Source organism: Hypanus sabinus, chromosome 29 (genome assembly GCF_030144855.1).
Source record: "Hypanus sabinus isolate sHypSab1 chromosome 29, sHypSab1.hap1, whole genome shotgun sequence".
Lineage (NCBI taxonomy): Eukaryota > Metazoa > Chordata > Chondrichthyes > Myliobatiformes > Dasyatidae > Hypanus > Hypanus sabinus.
Window position 1 is genome coordinate 12,569,898 of NC_082734.1, and position 20,436 is coordinate 12,590,333.

Consider the following 20,436-nt stretch of genomic DNA (forward strand, 5'->3'; position numbering starts at 1 on the left):
CGGTGGTTAAATTGGTGGTTGATGGGAGCATGGCCCGAAGGGCTGCAAGGGCTGACTCCATGCTTATCTCAGTAAGAAATAAATAAAATCTCATCTTCATCACATTTGTTCCCTTTACTTAGGAGCCCCTCAGAGTTTCCACGCCCTGTCTACGCAGAAGTTCGGGCCACACAAACAGGTCGTCAGGATTAGAATCAGAAACGGGTTCATAATCAGTAACATACTGTGTGTCTCGTGGCAAAAGGACAGTGCCAGCCATAAAGAAAATTACTGTAAGTCACACAAAAAAAATAGCACCATCCAGGAATGGTGAGGTAGTGTTCATGGGTTCGTGGACTGTTCAGAAATCTGACGGTAGAGGGGAAGACACCCTACAACATTGAGTGTGGGTCTGTACCTCCTCCCTGATGGCAGTAATGACAACATGTTGCTGGATGGCAAGAGTCCTCAACAATGGATGAGATATTGCACTTTGAGGATGTCCTCACTGGTGGGGAGGGTTGTGCCTGTGATGGATGAACCTGCACCCCTCTGTACTCTCTTGCATTGGAGCCCCTTAACCAGGCAGTGATGCAACCTTTCTGAACACTCTCCACAGTGCACCTGCAGAAATTTGGCAGTCTCTTGTGACGTGCCGAATCTCCTCAAACTCCCAATGACACTCAGCCACAAGTCTGCCTGCACCATGGCTGTATCCCGGGATAGATCCTCGGAGATGTTGACACCCAGGAACTTGAAGCTGCTCAACGTCTCCACTGCTGATCCCTCAAGGAGGGCTGGCGTGTCTTCTCCCGATTTTCCCTTCCTGAAGTCCACAATCAATCCCCTGATAATCCTCTGCGTTTGTTTGCAGATGGTCCGCTTTAGAGATTGTTCAGTCATGTAGGTTTTACGGCACCGTGCTTGAGAGTGAAAAACCTCCCGAAAGAGGAACAGGATATCAAGCTTAAATCAAACACGGACTCCCAGACACCAGCCACGGCGACCCTCCTGTGTGAGACTCTCCTCACTGTCGGCTAGGGCTCAGGGTTCGTACCTCTGAGCCGGAATTCGTGGGTTCAAGGCCCATGGTGGTGGATGGAACAGGGAAGGTTCCGGCTGATGTCCCCTTACAAAGCTGAGGAGCTGCTCTATTTGTTATCTGTTATCTTTTTAGGTGAAGAGGTGACCTTCCATTAGGTGTTCTTTGAAGAAATTCAGAGGAGTTTCTTCACAGTATCCCCGTAATCAACAGCAGAATTAGTTGTTAAGAAGGCATATGGTGTGTTGGCCTTCATCAACCATGGGATTGAGTTCAAGAGCCATGAGGTAATGTTACAGCTGTATAAGACTTCAGTTAGACCCCACTTGAAGTACTGTGTTGAGTTCTGGTCACCTCACTACAGGAAGGATGTGCAGAGGAGATTTACAAGGATGTTGCCTGGATTGGGGAGCATGCCTTGCGAGAATAGGTTGAGTGAACTCGGCCTTTTTTCCTTGGAGTGACAGAGAATGAGAGGTGACCTGATAGAGGTGTATAAGATGATGAGAGGCATTGATCGTGTGGATAGTCAGAGGCTTTTTCCCAGGGCTGAAATGGCTATCGTGAGGGGCGTAGTTTTAAGGTGCTTGGAAGTAGGTACAGAGGAGATAGTCTTTCACAGAGAGAGTGGTGAGTGAGTGCAATGCACTGCCAGCCTAGGTGGTAGAGGCAGATATGATAGGGTCTTTTCAGAGACTCTTAGGTACATGGAGCTTAGAAAAACAGACGGCTATGTGGTGTGGAAATTCTAGGCCGTTTCTAAAGTAGGTTACATGGTCGGCACAATATTGTGGGCCGAAGGGCCTGCAACGTGCTGGAGATTTCTATCTTCTAATTATCATTGTTGGGATCTTACATACCTGGGGTTAGAGGACATGGATGGGTGGGTGGATGAAAGGAAGGCTATGTTCTGTGTTGTTCTGCCGAGCATTGTAGGCATGCCCTGTTGGCGGCAGAATGCGTGTGGCAACACTTACGGGCTGTCCACAGCACACCCTTGGCTGTGTTGGTTGTGAACGCAGACGAAGCATTTCACTGTGTGTTTCAATGTACAAGTGAAAAATATCTGATCTGACATGCCAACTAGGAATCACCCCACAGCCCTGAAATCTGCTGCACCATCAGTCGGGTTATGGTAATGGGATTTGTCTGTGCACAGGTTAGTAGGCAGACTCCTTCGCTACAAGTCACTACATTTACAAACCTGATGAAAGAATCTTTATGAAAGACCTCGGCCCGAAACCGAGACTTTTTATTCCTCTCCATCGATGCTGCCTGACCTGCTGAGCTCCTCCAGCATTTTGTGTGTGTGGCTCTAGATTTATCTGCAGATTCTCTTGTGACTACATTTACAAAGTAATTAATTCCTGCTAAAATGCTTTAGAGCATCTTGTATAAATAGTCTTCCTATCTCAGAATTGGGTGACTGCCAAGACTCCTTTGTGTTTGGAACACCTGATTATAAACTGGCCCGGGGTGAAAGGCGACCTCCAAATACTAGGAGATGTCTTATTCAAGTGGCTTCTTTATCCATCCCAGTGTCCCTCTCGTGGGTACAGCTACAGTCAAAGCACCAAGCCAACATTCAATAATGCACCAATTATCCCACGTTATTCCTTCGGCAAAGGTGCGGACACTGGAATCCAATTAGAGCTTTCAGTGAATTGGTAAGTGTCACTTGGAGCATTGTGAGGGGTTTTGAGCCCCTTTTATAAGAGAGAATGTGCTGGCGTTGGAGAGGATCCAGAGGCGAATTATCCCAGGAATGAAATGGTTATGAGGAGCATTTGTTGGCCTTGAACCCGTACTTGCTGGAGTTTAGGAGAATGGGAATGGGAATGAGAATGGGGGAAAGGGAACAGGAATGAGAATAGAGAATCTCATTGAAGCCTTTTCATTATTGAAAGGCCTTCTTAGAGTGGATGTGGAGCGGGTGTTTCCTGTGGTGGGGGATTCTGATACTGGGGACACAGCCTCAGAATAGAGTGATGTCCATTTAGAATGGGGATGAGGAGGAATTTCTATAGCCAGAGGGTGGTGAATCTGTGGAATTCATTGCCACACGTGGCTTTGGTAGCCAAGTAATTGGGTCACACTCATTGGCCACTTCATTAGATACACCAGCCAGTATATAAAATATCTAGTCAGGCAATCATGTGGTAACAACTCAATGCATAAAAGCATGCAGACATGGTGAAGAGTTTTGGTTGTTCAGACCAAACATCAGGATGGGGAAGAAATTATTGTGGAATGATTTACTGGGACCAAATTGTGGTTTGAGTATCTCAGAAACTGCTGATCTCCTGGGACTTTCAGGCACAGCAGTCTCTGGACTTTATGGAGAATGGTGCGGTGAGCGCCAGTTCTGTAAGTGAAATGCCTCGCTGATGAGAGAGGTCAGAGGAGAATGGCCAGCCTGGTTCAAGCTGATGGGAAGGCAAAAGTAACTTAAATGAGCACATGTTACAACAGTGGTGTGCAGAAGAGCATCTCTGAATGCTTAACGCATTGAACTTTGAAATGGATGGCCTACTGCCGCTACCTAATAAAATGGCCACTGAGTGTATTTAAAGTGGAACTTGACAAGTTTATGATTGGTAAGGGTGTCAAAGGTTACGGGGAGAAGGCAGGAGAATGGGGGTTGAGAGAGATAATAAGTCAGACAGGATGGAATGGTGGAGCAGGCTCGTTAGACTGAATGACTAAATCTGCTCCTATGTCTTTACTGTCAGTGAAAAGCCTGTCTCGAATACCGTTTATACAGATCAAACCATTACAGAGTGCATCGAGCTAGAATAATTATTCGTGTGAGAGTAAATCTCCCTTTACTGTGTCCTGGCATCCAATGAGACAACCAATTATCTATGTTATTCCTGTTGCAAGAGGGTTGATACTGGAAATAAAATCCATTGCAGCTTTCAGGGTGAGAGTGTGAATCTCTCTCTATTTTTCCCTCCCCCTTCTTCCATTCCCCACTCTGGCTCTCCTTTTACCCCTGCTTCTTGTCAACTGGTTATCACCTCCCCCCCCACAGTGCCTCCTCTTCTTCCCTTTCTCCCATGGTTCACTCTCCCCTCCTATCAGATCCCTCCTTCTTCAGCCCTTTACCTTTTCCACCTATCACCTCCCAGCTTCTCACTCCATTCTCCCTGCTCCCACCAACCTATCACCTCCTTCGGTGGGGGCAGCACAGAGGCATGCTTCAGGAGACTGGGAACAGCATGGCCTCTCAGAGGAGAGCAGGAGTGGTAAGAGGCTACTGGCCTCCAGTTCTCGGACACCGAAAGCAGACACACCCCACCTCAGAGGTAGAGAGAGCAGGCCAACCAGATCCAGGTATTGGAGCGAGAGTCAATGAGTTCTTTGGGCTTGTGTGGGGCACTGGAGAGCATCGGGCTCCGAGGATTTCAGAGCACCTGAATTAGTTAATTGTTGTTTAATCGGAGACATTAATCGTTTAGAGAACCCTGTGTCTTTATCCTCGAGTGACTCACTCTTTGTAATGCGGTCTCCTGGTGCTTTCTGTTTAAGCTTGTTACGTTTATTGCGATAGGCTCAGCGATTCCGTGTTACTTGCATTATTAAAGCGGATGCCTGATTAGCATTAATCGCTGGGTCCTAGTTTTGAGAAAGTTCCTTCACACCGTGTCGCTCGGCCGAGCCGCCGGTGTTCTTCTGGGATTATTATGAACAAACTCTCGAGCCCGTTTCTCCATCAAGAACCTGGCGTTCATCTGCACTCGGGTTCCGATGTTGCCAGCGCGCAACCGTCCCTCCTCCCGACTCACCACCACCATCGACCGCCCGGCGTAGGACCATTCTCAGTACCTGGGCACACAGAAAGTGAGGCAATTCGCCAGGTTTGTGGGCATGACGACGCCGACCGAGTGACAGTGGACGAGGACTGTGATCCCAGAACTCAATCGTGGACGTAAACCTGCCCTCCTTAAATATGCTCAGCGGGAAGAGTTGCAAGGAATGCCTTGCAGTACCTCGCCAAGGTCAAGACTGGTGTGACCCGCTCACGGGAGTGCGGCTTCCTCTCCTCTGCGACTATCGGGGGTCTGTGTGGTGTGGTTGGGAGCGACGTCCATTGCAATTCCGCCCTTGGGACTTTGATGCGGGGAGGCGACTTCTCAATCGCCCGTTGGAGGTGGTTGCGGTGCGTCTCCCCACGGCCGACACAATGTACTGAAGCTCTCCGCTCCGGGTGATTAATGGGTACACCATGAGCGCTGGCAAGTCCCACGGTAGCTGACAACATCCCAGCCGGTCGTTCTGGCCGGACACTTCAACTGCAACGTCAATGCGGTTGGAGGATCTTCCGGAGCCTACAGCAACTCCAGATTCCCGGGGGGGGGGGGGGTGGGGGGGGGACGCTCAAATCTGTCCGGCTGCGCAACGCCTTCGGCACCCATTCAGGCGGAGCGCAGCCGCTAACCCACCTGCTCAGCCCGCTCCCGGATCGAATTCCTCTTCGTGTCCGAGCCCGTCACGCTCACACCCGTGCCCATCTCTGACCACTGCCTCCCGTCACCCACAGGAGGACCGGAAGACAGGCGGGGGGATGCGGAGGACAACGCTTTGCTTCTGATTGGCAGAGCCCAGAATCTCGAAAGAGTATCGACACCCTCAAGCAGAAGGGGAGAGGGAGGACGGTAGGAATTGGAGACCCATTTCAACATCCTCTCCAAGATCATTGCAAACTGCTCTAGGACAGATGAACCCGTGCAGGACCTGGCAGGGATATCTCTGAGGTGCAAAGGGATGCCACTGTCTTCGTGCAGGGCAGAGGCCTGAACCCCTGTCAGGTCAGCTTGGACTATTGGAGTATAAAAGTTGCAACTTGCTATTTGCTAGAGAATGAAATCCTAAGAATGTAGAAGACAATGGTGTGTTAATAAGAGGAAGCTAAGAGATGTAAATTATGTAATCTGAGTTTGCTATTTGCTATGCATGTACCCAATTTAGTAGGAGAATGAAATATTAAGAATGTAGAAGGCAATGTTGTGTTAATGAGAGGTAGCTAAGAGATGTAGATTAGAACATGATTAAGTCAATGGGTAGAAACAATAGTGGCGGATGTACGTGTGATACACAACTATAGACCGATTGGATATGCTAATGCAACTAAACCAGGAGATTGCTATAAAACATGCTATGTCCAAGGATCGGTGGGCAATCAGCGACTAGCTCAATGACAGTCTCAGCTTTGATTTGCAAATTAAAGTTTAACCCTTATTGTAGAATCTTCTGCGTCTCCTGGTCGTTTGTGGGGCACGAGAAACCACGACAGGACCAGGAGGAGGCCTTCGATGGGATATCACATCCACGGATGCCCTCTCCAAAACGGGCTTCGGGTAAGGAATCGGAACTCGGATCCAACTACTCCGCACAGGTATCCAGAGTTAGCTCAAATCAAACAGTTTCCACGTGGCGTCTAGGGGTGCCCACTCTCGTGCCCTGGTTTGTGTTGCAGTGAAGTCTTTGCTGAATTTGTAAAGGTTGGAGACGGAGGCAAGGTGCCTTGTCATGGGTCACTGGAGCAGCTTGGGGTCGTGGTCCCGACTGAACTGCTGCAGGCATCCAGCTTTCGGCACTCTGATTGCCCTGCGCCCGACTCAAACCGCCACATGGAGAACCTGTGCTCAAAGGCCTTCTGCTGAGCACTCAGTGCTGGATCGTAAGAATTCCAATTGTAGTACTTTGCATTTTGTCTGTCTGGTCTTGTTTATTTCGAGTCTGATACTGAGTTAATTCTAGACCCTACTCGGCATTATGACCTCCACAGGGTATGGATGCCTGGGAACCACATGGCCCTCCCAGGGAGCAACTGTGGGCAGACAAGTCAACGCTCCTCAGGAGACCCTCGCCTTCCCCAGAACTCTCCGTCTCCGGTAGATGGCGTCCGAGCTAGTTCGGCAGGAGCGGCTGCCAATTCCGGGCATGTTCAAGCTGCAGATCCTGGGGGATCGCAGCAGCTACCGGCTCCCGAGCGGTCTGACGGTAACCCTGGGATTCAATGTTCCTTGGCCTTAGAGTTACGTCCGTCCAAGTTCCCGTCGGAACGCAGTAAGGCAGCTTATAAACATCTCGCTCTTTACTGGAAGAACCCTTGCTGGGCCAGCACACTGTGGGAGAAGAATTCACCCATCTGGCCCAGAGTGGATCTCTTTCCAGAAACGTTGAAGAGAGGGTGCTCCATCACCTCTGGGTCTGCGATAAAGCTGTCCAACGTGCCGGGGAATCGGTCTGCGGCCAATTATTCCATAGAATTCCGTTCCTTCAGCACGGAATATGGAATTACTAACCGTTCTATTCCGTAAGGGATTGAGTGACGGAGACCCCTTGGAGGACCTGGGGAGTCTGGGGTCCCCTAGCGATTCCACTCGATAACCGATTAACGGAAAGGAAAAGGGATAGGCGATGGGGATTATTCCGAAAACACTCTCCCCCTGGCTATCCTCCGTCCTCTCTCATCCCCGCGGCTAGGACTCCTCCTCGATCGCCGCTGATCCCAGCCTCCGAGGAACCCATACAACAGGTACAAACAAGCTGGAGGAACTCAGGTCGGGCAGCTTCCGAAAGGAGCCGTCAACGTTTCGGGCCGAGGCCCTGTCAAACCCGCAGACAAAGGTGGTGCCGTAGTGGTCTGGCGGTTGGACCACTGAGGCCAAACGGCAGCTCTCGGACACCCCCTCTTACTTACCCCTGGAACATGACCCCACCAAAAAACATCAAACCATTGTCTCCTGTACCATCACTGCCCTTATCAGCTCTGGAGACCTTCCATCCTCAGCCAAAAAAACTGATAATTCCCACACCCCGCACTGCTCGGTTATACCTCCTCCCCAAGATCCACAAGCCTGACTGTCCCTTAGGGTCTCGTTTCCACGGATGCTGCCCGACTTGACCCCAGCATCTGCAGTGTATTTTGTGTTTACTGAGGAACCTATACAAATGGGTCGGACTAGGCTCTCTCGAACCAAACGGGAGAGAAGAGGGGAGAGGCCGGACATGTTGTTCCGGACTGCCGGCAATCTCCCAGGAGCGTCCAGCAGAGGGAGGGCGGTGACAGTGCAGACCTCACTCCCGGTTCAGCTCCCTTTGGAGCGGTGCTGTCTGTCTGTGTCCTTTACCATCGGGAATTGTTGGCCGTTAAGCTCCCACTGGAGGGGTGGGGGCATTGGTGGGACGGGTCCAAACGTCCGTTTTGTGGTCCGGACCAACGACAAAAGCTTAGCCTACATCACGGGCGCGCAGAGGCTGAATTCCAGACAGGCGCGATTATCCCTCTTCTCGTTCAACTTCCTTATTACTTTAAAAAAAAATCAAAAACCAGCCGCCCCCTCCCGACAGTTTCGAAGCGCGTAACGAGGAAGAGAGCCCTTCAAATCTATAATTCCCCGCGCTACAGGACAGCAGTGTTACCCATCTGCTGTAACATAGACTGGATAGCGCGCTGAACCCAGAGCCATATGCAAAGGCCCTCCCGGGTGAACCTGCTCAACTGGGGACACGCTTCGAACCCGCCTGGGCACCCAAGGGTGTCTCGCACCTGGAGTTTATCAATAACATGGTGGCTGGGGATGACTAAAGATGTCCGGGAACATGTCTTCGCACCGAGTCGGGTTTGGTGTGGGACCTCCTTAAAAAACTAATTAGTACCACACTTAGGGGTGTCACGTGATTGGCAACAGTGCCACGTATACAAAACAGTGGATCGCTACCGACATACTGAACTGATAATACAGTGCGTGTACAGACTGAACGAGTTATCCACTGTGGTTTTTGTGCGTCTATGTATTTTATATAAATAATATAAGATTTATTTTAGAATAAAAGTGGTTTATTTGTTGTCCAGTATAAGGAAAAGTCTGCGCCTCTTCTGCATTCTAAGGTGAATGAGGATGTGCCGGGACTCCGAAACCCGGTGTAGTCACAGCAAAGGCTGCATGGGGAAGGGGCGCGGACTGAGCGGCTGAGCCCCTGTGTATGAGTCCCTCAAACATCTGTCTGATGAAGGTTCATGTTGTTGATGCATAGCGTCAAAAAGCGCTGACAATTGTCTGGTACAATGAGTTTGGATAATGACATATACGTTATTCCTTTGCGCACCCTTGTGCCGCCATCGGGCGGTAACCTTGCCGTTTCTCACGAGGCCGAGTTGCCAGCTTGGTGCTCAGCCCAGCACGGGTGGAAAGAGCCGGCCAGATTCGAGCCCGGCACCGCTCGCCTGGAAGTCCGGTGCGGAGGCCACACCACCAGCCATCTAATTCAATTCATCGTCGATTAATCCTCTATCTCAATATAAATTCTCAATCATCTCCTTATCCAATTTGTGTCTAGAATCTTTCTCGTTCTTAAATACACTCAGTGACCTCGCCTCCACTATCTTCTGTGTCAGAGTTCCACACCTTCACCATCCTGTCAGAGGAATTTCTCATTTTAGTCTAAAATCCCAGAGAAAGCAGGATCTCCCAGTGGCCACACATTTTAATTCCACATCCCATTCCCATTCTGGTATGTCTATCCATGGCCTCCTCTACTGTCAAAATGAATCCAAACTCAGGTTGGAGGAACAACACCTTATATACCGGCTGGGTAGCCTCCAACCTGATGGCATGAACATTGACTTCTCTATCTTCCATTAATGTCCCTCCTCTCCATCACTGATTTATTTATTCCCCCCTCCCCCCTTTTGTTCTCTCTCTGCCCATTACTCTGCCTGTTCTCCATCTCCCTCTGGTGCTCCCCTCCCCCTTTCTTTCTCCCTAGGCCTCCCATCCCATGATCCTTTCCCTTCTCCAGCTCTGTATCCCTTTTGCCATTCACCTTTCCAGCTCTCAGCTTCACCCCACGCCCTCCGGTCTTCTCCTATCATTTCGCATTTTCCCCTCCCCTCCCCCTCCTTTGGAATATGCAGGCCTCTCCTTCACATGTTCTACCAGTCTGTTGTTGCCAGTACTGTCTTCTATGCGATAGTGTGCTGGAACAATGGCATCAATAGGGGTGATGCCAATGGACTCAATAAACTGATTAGAAAGGCTGGCTCTGTTACAGGAGTCAGACTGGACACACTGGAGGCTGTGATAGAACAAAGGACCCTGTGGAAAATCCTGGCAATTCTGGACAATGTTTCTCACCCTCTGCATGCCACTTTGGCTGAACAGAGGAGCACTTTTAGTCATAGACTGAGACAACTGCGCTGCTGCATTCTTACCCTCAGCCAGTGGGCTCTATGAGTCAACCTACAACCGGGGAAGTGATGACTCCCCACCCCCCCGTTAGACTGTTTGAGGTAACATTATTTTATTCTTTCTTGCTTTTCTTCTAATATTTGTATATCCGTGCACCTGTGATGCTACTGTGACACAGTAATTTCCTTTGGTATTGATAAGGTATCTATCTATCTAAAGTTCTATTAGTTTTGTCAAGTGTATCTGCACATTCAAAAATCCACATTAACACTTTCTAATCCTGTTTCGAAGTGTGTTATCACTTCCTTTGTAACAACAGCAAGAATGTTAACATTTTATCTAATATTTGATCGTGTGACTAGTCAGAGGCTTTTCCTCCAGGGCTGAAGTGGCTAACATGAGGGGGCATAGTTTTTAGGTGCTTGGAGGTAGGTCAGGGGTAAGTTTTTCGCTCAGAGTGGTGGGTGTGTGGAATGTACCACCAGCAACAGTGGTGGAGGTGGATACTGTAGGGTCTTTAAAGAGACTCTTAGCTAGGTACACGCAGTTTAGAAGCGGCAGGGCAATTCTAGATAGTTTCTAGTGCAGGTTGCATGGTCGGCACAACATTGTGGGCCGAAGGGCCTGTATTGTGCCGTAGATTTCTATGCTCTTTTTGAGCCAGTCTGTAACCCTAACTCCTCTCACCCCTTTACAAAGTTACATTTGTCAAGCTCCAGATTGGAAGATCCAACCAAGATATTCAGAACGTCACGTTTAGCTCCTTTAGTACTCTGGAATGCAGTATTTCAGGGGCTTTTGGAATCTACCAGTTTTCAGATTTATTTTTCGTAAACAGCTCTTGAACTTCCCGATGGTCAGGAAAACACCCTTAACTTCACTAATCTTTGTTTCTCTCTTTCTGTGCACGTCTAACTGAATCTGAAAGTACAAACTGTGACTTTCCACTGGGGCGGAGTCAGACATCTGACAGGAAACTGTCAGAACACCCAGTACAGTTAATCTCTGATAAGGCTGCAGGCATTGTTTCGGAATCGCTCCCTACGCGACTCCCTTGTCCATTCGTTCCCCCCCACCCCCACCCCCCATCCCTTCCCACCGATCTCCCTCCTGGCACTTATCCTTGTAAACGGAACAAGTGCTACACCTGCCCTTACACTTCCTCCCTCACCACCATTCAGGGCCCCAGACAGTCCTTCCAGATGAGGTGACACTTCACCTGTGAGTCGGCTGGTGTGGTATACTGTGTCACCCGGTGCTCCCGGTGTGGCCTTTTATATATTGGTGAGACCCGACGCAGACTGGGAGACCGTTTCGCTGACCACCTACTCTCTGTCCGCCAGAGAAAGCAGGATCTCCCAGTGGCCACACATTTTAATTCCACGTCCCATTCCCATTCTGATATGTCTATCCATGGCCTCCTCTACTGTCATGATGAAGCCACACTCAGTTTGGAGGAACAACACCTTATATACCGGCTGGGTAGCCTCCAAACTGATAGCATGAACATTGACTTCTCTAACTTCCGTTAATGCCCCTCCTCCCCTTCTTACCCCATCCCTGACATAATTAGTTTTCTCCCCCCTTCCTCCTTTTTTTCCTCTCTTTCTGCCCATCAGTCTGCCTGTTCTCCATCTCCCTCTGGTGCTCCCCTCCCCCGTTCTTTCTCCTAGGCCTCCTGTCCCATGATCCTTTCCCTTCTCCAGCTCTGTATCACTTTTGCCAATCACCTTTCCAGCTCTCAGCTTCACCCCACGCCCTCCGGTCTTCTATCATTTCGGATCTCCCCCTCCCACTTTAAAATCCCTCACTATCTTTCCTTTCAGTTAGTCCTGACGAAGGGTCTCGGCCCAAAGCTTCTTCCTATAGATGCTGCCTGGCCTGCTGCATTCCACCAACGTTTTGTGTGTGTGTTTGCAATTCAGCATGGTTCAGCGCCGTGTTCACTCGTCCATCCAGAAAGTGAGCTGGAGCGGGGGAAGGGGTGTCCAGAAGCATGAGTCGGGAGCACACCCTACATTCAGGGGCTCAGGGGTCCTGGAGTGAGGGGCAGGATGCGGGCTTGCCAATTACCAGACCAACAGCTGCTGGGCTTGCAGCCATAAACCATAGCAGCAGAATTAGGCCATCAGACTCATTTAGTCTGCTCTGCCATTCGATCATGGCTGACTTATTTTCTTCTTGTAACTTTTAATGCCCTTACTAACCCTTACAATGCCCTTCCTTCGATTTTCAGAGTGGTCTAGGAATAATGGTGCATAGTTCCTTGAAGGTGGAATCTCATGTGGATAGGGTGGTGAAGAAAGCTTTTGGTATGCTGGTCTTTATAAATCAGAGCATTGAATATAGGAGTTGGGATGTAATGTTAAAATTGTACAAGGCATTGGTGAGGCCAAATTTGGAATATTGTGTACAGTCTCCTCAGTAGAGATCGTAAAGAGCACCAAATTTCTTGGTGTTCACCTGACGGAGAATCTCACCTGGTCCCTCAACACCAGCTCCATAGCAAAGAAAGCTCAGTAGCGTCTCTACTTTCTGCGAAGGCTGAGGAAAGTCCATCTCCCACCCCCCACCCTCATCACATTCTACAGGGGTTGTATTGGGAGCATCCTGAGCATCACTGCCTGGTTCGGAAATTGCACCATCTTGGATTGCAAGATCCTGTAGCGGATAGTGAGGTCAGCTGAGAAGATCATCGGGGTCTCTCTTCCCACCATCACAGACATTTACACCACACACTGCATCCGCAAAGGAAGCAGCATTATGAAGGACCCCACGCACCCCCATACAAACTCTTCTCCTTCTGCCGTCTGGGAAAAGGCTCCGAAGCATTCGGGCTCTCATGACCAGACTATGTAATAGTTTCTTCCCCCAAGCTATCAGACTCCTCAATACCTGAAGCCTGGACTGACACCTTGCCCTATTGTCCTGTTTATTATTTATTGTAATGCCTGCACTGTTTTGTGCACTTTATGTAGTCCTGTGTAGAGCTGTAGTCTAGTGTAACTTTCTCTGTTTTTTTTTTTTACGTGGTTCAGTCTAGTTTTTGTACTGTGTCATGTAAACCATGGTCCTGAAAAACGTCTCATTTTTACTATGTACTGTACCAGCAGTTATGGTCCAAACGACAGTAGAAGTGACTTGACTTGACTTGTTCTGGTCACCAAATTACAGAAAAGATGTCAACAAAATAGAGAGAGTACAGAGGAGATTTACTAGAATGTTACCTGGGTTTCAGCACCTAAGATACAGACCTAGGTCTTCATCCTTTAGAGCATAGAAGGTTGAGAGGGGACTTGATAGAGGTATTTAAAATTATGAGGGGGATAGATAGAGTTGATGTGGACGGGCTTTTTCCATTGAGAGTAGGGGAGATTCAAACAAGAGGACATGAGTTGAGAGTTAGGGGGCAAAAGTTTAAGGGTAACACGAGGGGGAATTTCTTTACTCAGAGGGTGGTAGCTGTGTAGAACGAGCTTCCAGTAGAAGTTGTAGAGGCAGGTTCGGTATTGTCATTTAAAGTAAAATTGTATAGGTATATGGACAGGAAAGGAATGGAGGGTTATGGGCTGAGTGCAGGTCGGTGGGACTAGGTGAGAGTAAGCGTTCGGCACGGACTAGAAGGGCCGAGATGGCCTGGTTCCGTGCTGTAATTGTTATATGGTTATAGCGCAAACACGAGGAAATCTGCAGATGCTGGAAATTCAAACAACACACACAAAATGCCGGTAGAACACAGCAGGCCAGGCAGCATCAATAGGGAGAAGCTCTGTCGATGTTTCGGGCCGAGACCCTTCGTCGACAGTGCTTCTCCTTATAGATGCTGCCTGGCCTGCTGTGTCCCACCAGCATTTGGTATGTGTTGTCATATGGTTATATCTGATTTCTGAAATTTAGAAAATAGTCTACGCCTTTGTTCCCTCCATAGCCATATACTTTTCTACATCTACCCCTGTGCCTCTTTTCTTTACCCCTTAGACTTTTAATCTGTCTAAGTGTTCCTCAGCCCCCCACCCCCGCTTCCTCATCATTACCTGCCCTTTCGCCTAATTCTGTAGCGAGCGCAAATCCCCAGCTGCGCCCCGACTTTTCCAGGCGGAACTGGTTTCGTTCCGGACTGCGGAGCGCCGGGTGACGTAAGGAAACTGGCGCCGCCGCTGATTGGCTAACCGCCTCCGCGCATTACGTCAGCGCGTCGCTATATAAGCGGACGCCACAAACAGACTCGCCATCAAATGGCTGAAGCACAAGGAAGAATATGATGGTGAAATCCCGACGGCGAGGTCCCGGCACCGAGAGAGCGAGAGACGATGGGCGGAAGCACCGTGAGATGGGCGACACTCGGAATGGGCGTAGGCCACTGGACGGAGGCTGATCACAGTAGCAGGTATGCGGGACCCGTCAGGGCTGGGATTGGTGGCCGGAGCCAGTGTGATAAACCTCTCATTGTCGTTTACTAAACTTTCTTCCCTTTATGTTGTTAGTTATCTTAGGCACCTCGACATGGAGATGTGTAAAATGGTCTCCCACCATGGACCCTTCCAGGAGAAGAGCCCACTTCTGCCATGGATTTCTGGGATGTGTTGGAAACTTTTGAAGGTCAGTCTGTTCTTGCTCGCTGAGCTCTTTCCCATAAGCTGTGGGCTAATAGAACTGATGAAGAAGAGAGGCACTTACCAGCAGCTGTGTAGTCAAGTGGGCAACAACATGTTGGGCAAGGAGAATACAGAAGTTCAACTTCAGTGTCGGCACCTGTCCCAATCCAGTGCTGGCCCTCGCCCTGCTTTGCCTCCCCAGTACGAGCCCCCTGGAGGTAACGGGTCAATGGCTGAAGGGACATTACCAACTGCAAGCCCCTGCCACATGAAAACTGAGCTCGAAAGACCAAGTGAAATGGAGTTCAGCTGTACAAATCCACTCATCATCGCCATGATCTGGCCAGACACAGAAGAGAATGCCCGGTCACCGGACCGGGATGATGAATGGGCCCTGGACTGGGATGATGAACGGTCCCCAGATGGGGATGATGAACGGTCACTGAACTGGGATGATGACTCAGAGGAGAACATAGATGATGCTGAGTCCAGTGATTGGTCCACAGATGATGATGATGATGATGACAACTCATGTGATGAAAGTGACTCTGATCTATGGGGCTCTTTTTTTCAAAATGATCCCTACAATCCCTTGAATTTTTCAGCATCCACTGGGCACCAACACCCGACTTGCAAGGGCGATGCAGAGGAAGATGTTTCTGTGGGTCAGCTTGATTTTGAAGAATCTGGAAATAACGAGCTGTGGGACTCGTTCTTTCAAAACACTGATCCTTTTAACCCTTTGAACTTCTCGGCTTGCACTACCACCCGGGCATCCAGTAACCAAGAAGTGAAGGAAGGAGCCTCTAATACTAAGCTGCCAGAGACCTCTGGTGTGTGTTTCAACACCAATGGGGAACAGCCTGCACTGACTCTGGAGCAAGAAACCAGTGAGAGACAGAGGAAAACTGGCAAAAAGGTAGGTACCAACATACTAGAACTCAGATTGCCATGTTTTGTCCAGCAGATGGTCAATAGCATGGAAACAGGCCCTTTGGCCCAACTAGTCCATGCTGAACTATTATTCCACCTAGTCCTATCAACCTGTTTCTGGACCATAGCCTTCCAAAGCCCTCCCATTCACTTACTTCTCTTAAATTTTGAAATTGAACGCACATCCAGCACAATCTAGTACAAAAGTTCCTCATCAGGTGCTGTTTAAACATTGCAACTGACTGGAAGATGGCTTCAAGTTCTAGTCCCTCCCAACCTCTGTGGAAACGGCCTGCTTCCACTTCCCTGATCTAAACCCCCTCATACTTTTGTATACCTCCATCAAATCTTCCCTCATTCTCCTATGCTCCAGGGAATAAAGTCACAATCTACTCAACCTTTCTCCATAACGTGTCCTGGAAGGACAAGTCCTCGTGTATTGCTGGAACCTGCAGGAGTCCCTTCATTTCACGGAAGTGCGTTTAAATGTTGTATTCCTGTCTCCGGCACAGTTCTACATCTGGTTGGGACTGCTCTCCCACCCCTCTTGCCACTGTGAGGAGAATTTCTCCTGCGTCCTCTTCCCACCCCTTTGAGGACATAAGTCACCTGGGATCCCGGGTGCAATACCTCATTGGATTCATAATTGGCTTGAAGAACAGTTACACTTCCAGACGGTGATACCTCATTGGAGGCCTGTGAATAGTGGTGTGACACAGGGGCCTGGGCTGTGACCTTTGTTATATACAAGTGATTAGCAAGTTTGAGCATGATGTGTTATCATACAACGCAGGTGGTTATCACTGACAACTTCTGCAACACTGCTGGTGCCGAACTGTTGTTGCTTTCAATTCGTCAGCTACATAGTGGTGGGGGGGGGGGGTTTGCAGGCAGCCTGCTGTGTGGGCAACAGCTTGCTCGCTATAGTATTTTGCCCTGGCCTGTGACAGGACGTGACATCCTCGGGCGGCCCACACCAACTGAGTGCCTCGAGGTGGTTATCAAATGTTAAGTGGGATTTCAATCGGTGAGGAATTCAGGGTGTGGGACAAGTGGGATTTCAGTTAGTGACGAATCCAGGGCGTGGGACAAGTGGGATTTCAATTAGTGAGGAATTCAGGGTGTGGGACAAGTGGGATTTCAGTTAGTGAGGAATCCAGGGCGTGGGACAAGTGGGATTTCAGTTAGTGAGGAATCCAGGGTGTGGGACGTTAAGTGAGATTTCGATCAGCTAGGTAAGGGTTGAAAACTGGCAGGTGGCTTTCAGTTCAGGTAAATGTGAAAATATTACATGTTGGCAAGTCGGACTAGGGTGGAGTTCTTGCAGTGAGTGATTGGGGTCCTGGGGAAGGGTTGTGGAAACAGGACTTAGGAGAACAAGCACATAAAAGTAGACAATAGTGGTGAGGAAGGCAATTTAACATGTTGGCCTTCATGGTTTAGGGCTTTGGGTACAGAGAGTGGGCTGTTACGTTCCAGTACAGGAGGTACCTCGTAAAGAGGCCACTGTGTTTACATTGCCATGTACGACCTCGAGATTGAGTGCTTTTACTCGGAAGGGAACCAAACTCTGAAGGGTGACTTCACACAGAGTGTAATACGGGAGGAGCTGTGGGAAAAAGTGGTTGTGGCATGTGCAATCTTGTTCAGCTAGATGCAAGGATTGGAGGGATATGAGTCAAACGCAGGGAAATATGACTAGCTTGGTGTTCATTATTGTTGGCAGTGAACTCAGCCCCAAGACCTTTCTCTGTGCTCTGACTCATTGTGCAGGCTTCTAGCGACTCATCTCTGTTGTGGAAACCTGATGTAATGGTTTGTTAGTACAAGAGAAATCTGACCCTGAGCACGGAGCCCATTAATTGTAATATCAATCAGAGCCTCCTGCACAATTTTCTGCTTTAGTTAGTTGCATTTTAAGGATCCATGAATCTAACGAACCACAAATTAATCCTGACATTAAATATCTGCCTCCATGTACAAATTGGGTGTCAGCAGCAGGGATTTGCAGTGACTGCATTAGCCAAGGCACAAAGGAAGGAGAAGCTTCATATAATGAATTGTTCTCTCCTTCAGGTCCGATTCTGTCCCGTGGTTGAAGTTCACCGGATGGTCGTGTGGGATTTTGCCTCGCGGGCTGCTCGGAAAGGTCCCTGGGAACAGTGCGCTCGGGACCGAAGCAGGTTTGAGCGTCGCATTGCCAATACCGAGGCTGCCATTGGCTACTGTTTGGACCAGGAGCACAGACACGCTGTGTGGACAAGGCTTTATGGCAAGTGAGCTGCAGAGTTGGAGCTCACCCCCCCCCCCCCACCCCCGAGCTGGGTTATGGACACGGGCACGCCTGGGGTTGGGTGGGTGGGGGGCGAAAACAGAAAATACTGCCAAAGGTTCTGACCAGAAACATTGTCTTGCAACAAATGAGTTCTGACCTGAGTATTTCCAGCATTTCCTGTTTTTGTTGTGAATTTTCAGCATCCAGTGTTTTTAATTCTCACTTCCGTCAAGCACTTTCATTGTAATACTCCCCTGAGACCTTGTAAAATCGCAATGAAGTCACTCCTATTATTGGGCCTCAGATGTTTCGTTTGGTTTGGGTGTGCACTCTGATTGTGGACTTGAAACCGAACCCTCGTCAGCTCTGTGCCATGCAGAAATGTGTGTTTTCATAAATTTTGCTCCCGGCGACTTGCACGGTGTTTGATGAAGGAATTTAGGAAGGAGAAAAAGCAGAACGAATGAATGAAAACTAAGAAATTAGGGTCAGTGTTAAAACAGCAAAATTGTTGGCGCTATATCTGAGTGTGTACAGCGTTCACAGTAAGGTAGGCATAAACTGAACGGATCAATCCCTTTAACCCAGAACCTTTTTATATGCCGTGGAGTCTTACCATTGACTGAGGGATCCAAGGACCCTCGGGTTCCGAATCCCTGCTTTTACCCATGAGATCCATACCAACTAACTTTTGTTTACCAACCCTTGCCCGCTATTGGGTTCTTCTGGGCGTGTTCCCGCACTGTCCCGCCAGCCTGGCCCTCCTGGGGCATTTGCATTTACTTTCTCCCCCAAGTAGCCCGCAGTGCAGACTCCACCCATACTGCGGTGGAGGTCAGCTTTGAAACTGGGTTGCTGGAGTTAGTTCCAGTCACAACATGTGACCGCACTGTGACCAGAGCGGACCGCTTGAGGGCTTTCAACACGGAGGCAAGATGGAAATGTGTCATAAAAGGGATGAGATCTATAGAGCAGTGAGGAACAGATTTTTGTTCAAGCAGAACCTTTAGAATTAGAATTAATTTGGATGGAACTAAGAAATGACAAATGGCCTGGAAACATTAGAAATGAACAAGAAGCTTCCAAATTGTACTAGCAGTAACAGCGGGATGGTGTAAATCAGGAAATTGGAGCAGCATATTAAAGGGCCAAAAGAGAAACTGAGTGTGTGTAGAATGGACAAGTGGTAGTAAGGTGGAGGTTGAATTCACAGTAATGTAAGTATTGATCACCATGCTAAGGAACCCACTTGAAAAGGCTGTTTTAGGGCCTTTTTGCGCTTGGCGCAGCGCAGAAGGTTAACTGCCAGCCTTGTGGTAAAAGGGCCCCTTGGGGAAGAGTGATCATAATGAATTTTGCCGTGAGTCTGAAAGTGATGCAGTTTTGATTTAGGACTAAGGTCTTCAGAGCATAAAGCTATGGTTGGGCTGGAAAAAAATTCATTTACAGGTATGACTGAAGACAGGAAATTATTGGCATTTAAGAAATAATGCATAATTTGCAAAATTGGATTCTTTAAAGGGAGAAAATTCTAATAGGGAAAGTGGCTCATCTGTGGCTGACGGGAGAAATTAAAGTTCCCTGAACCAGGATTTTGAGAATATTTAGAAATTGAAATTAATTTTTGTGGTCTTTGTTTTAGAAAATAAAAGAAAAAAGATAAAAATAGACTGCAGGAGTTTTTATAGCTATATGAAAAGGAAAGGATTAGTGAAGGCGAATGGAGCTGTCTCATAGTGAGGAGTTTGTAGAATGCTACAGAACTAACTGGCCGGTGTTAACACTGCCAACATTACTGACCCAAGACAGTGGTTGACTAAGTGTCTGTTAATTACCTGGACTTGCTTTCAAGAACTGTTAATTATGTTTTCAATATTATTCCATATTTATTATTATTTCTTGATATGCACAGAGTGTTGTTTTTTGCACTTTAACTACTTGCCCATTTTGGGTGCAGTCTTTCATTGATTATATTGTATTTCTTGTATTTACTGTGAAAACCCGCAAGAAAATGAATCTCAGGGTTGTTTATGTACTTTGGTAATAAAGTTACTTTGAACTTTGAATCTCTGCCTAATAATATATAAAAATATAAGAATTGTAAAACCCAGAGTTTTAAATTTTTTTATTTGCAGAATTGTCCATTACAAACAACCCCACAAAAAAAATATTTAAAGACTAAGGATGGTTGAAAAGGTCAGCACAACAGTGTGGGGTTGTACTGTGCTTTACTGTACACTGACATGGGTAACTATCGGTAGCAGTCAATTTTGGTGGGGGGGGTGGTGGGTGGAGGTTATGAGGTATCTCATGCTTTTAATTGTTCTTTCTCTCCTCAATTGGACAATGGGTTCAGTGTATTGAATGCTTGATTCGTTTGCTTTCGTCAGGATGCCAATACAATGAGTCTGA

The 20,436-nt window shown here is 48.3% G+C and overlaps 1 protein-coding gene across 1 annotated transcript; it reads left to right on the top strand.

Annotated features, from left to right (window-relative positions):
- The first annotated feature begins 14,434 nt into the window (after positions 1-14,434).
- Positions 14,435-20,090, top strand: LOC132383006 (protein phosphatase 1 regulatory subunit 15B-like). The gene is made up of 3 exons (XM_059953675.1): positions 14,435-14,608; positions 14,706-15,735; positions 17,826-20,090. Exons 1-3 carry the CDS (start codon positions 14,532-14,534, stop codon positions 18,027-18,029), a joined length of 1,311 nt encoding a protein of 436 aa, XP_059809658.1. The 5' UTR covers positions 14,435-14,531; the 3' UTR covers positions 18,030-20,090.
- Positions 20,091-20,436: the final 346 nt, after the last annotated feature.

Coding starts and splice junctions, on each gene's coding strand:
- LOC132383006 (XM_059953675.1), top strand. CDS start 14,532: ATGGGCGGAAGCACCGTGAGATGGGCGACACTCGGAATGGGCGTAGGC. Junction 14,609..14,705: donor GAGGCTGATCACAGTAGCAG/GTATGCGGGACC, acceptor TTATGTTGTTAG/TTATCTTAGGCACCTCGACA. Junction 15,736..17,825: donor AGAGGAAAACTGGCAAAAAG/GTAGGTACCAAC, acceptor TCTCTCCTTCAG/GTCCGATTCTGTCCCGTGGT.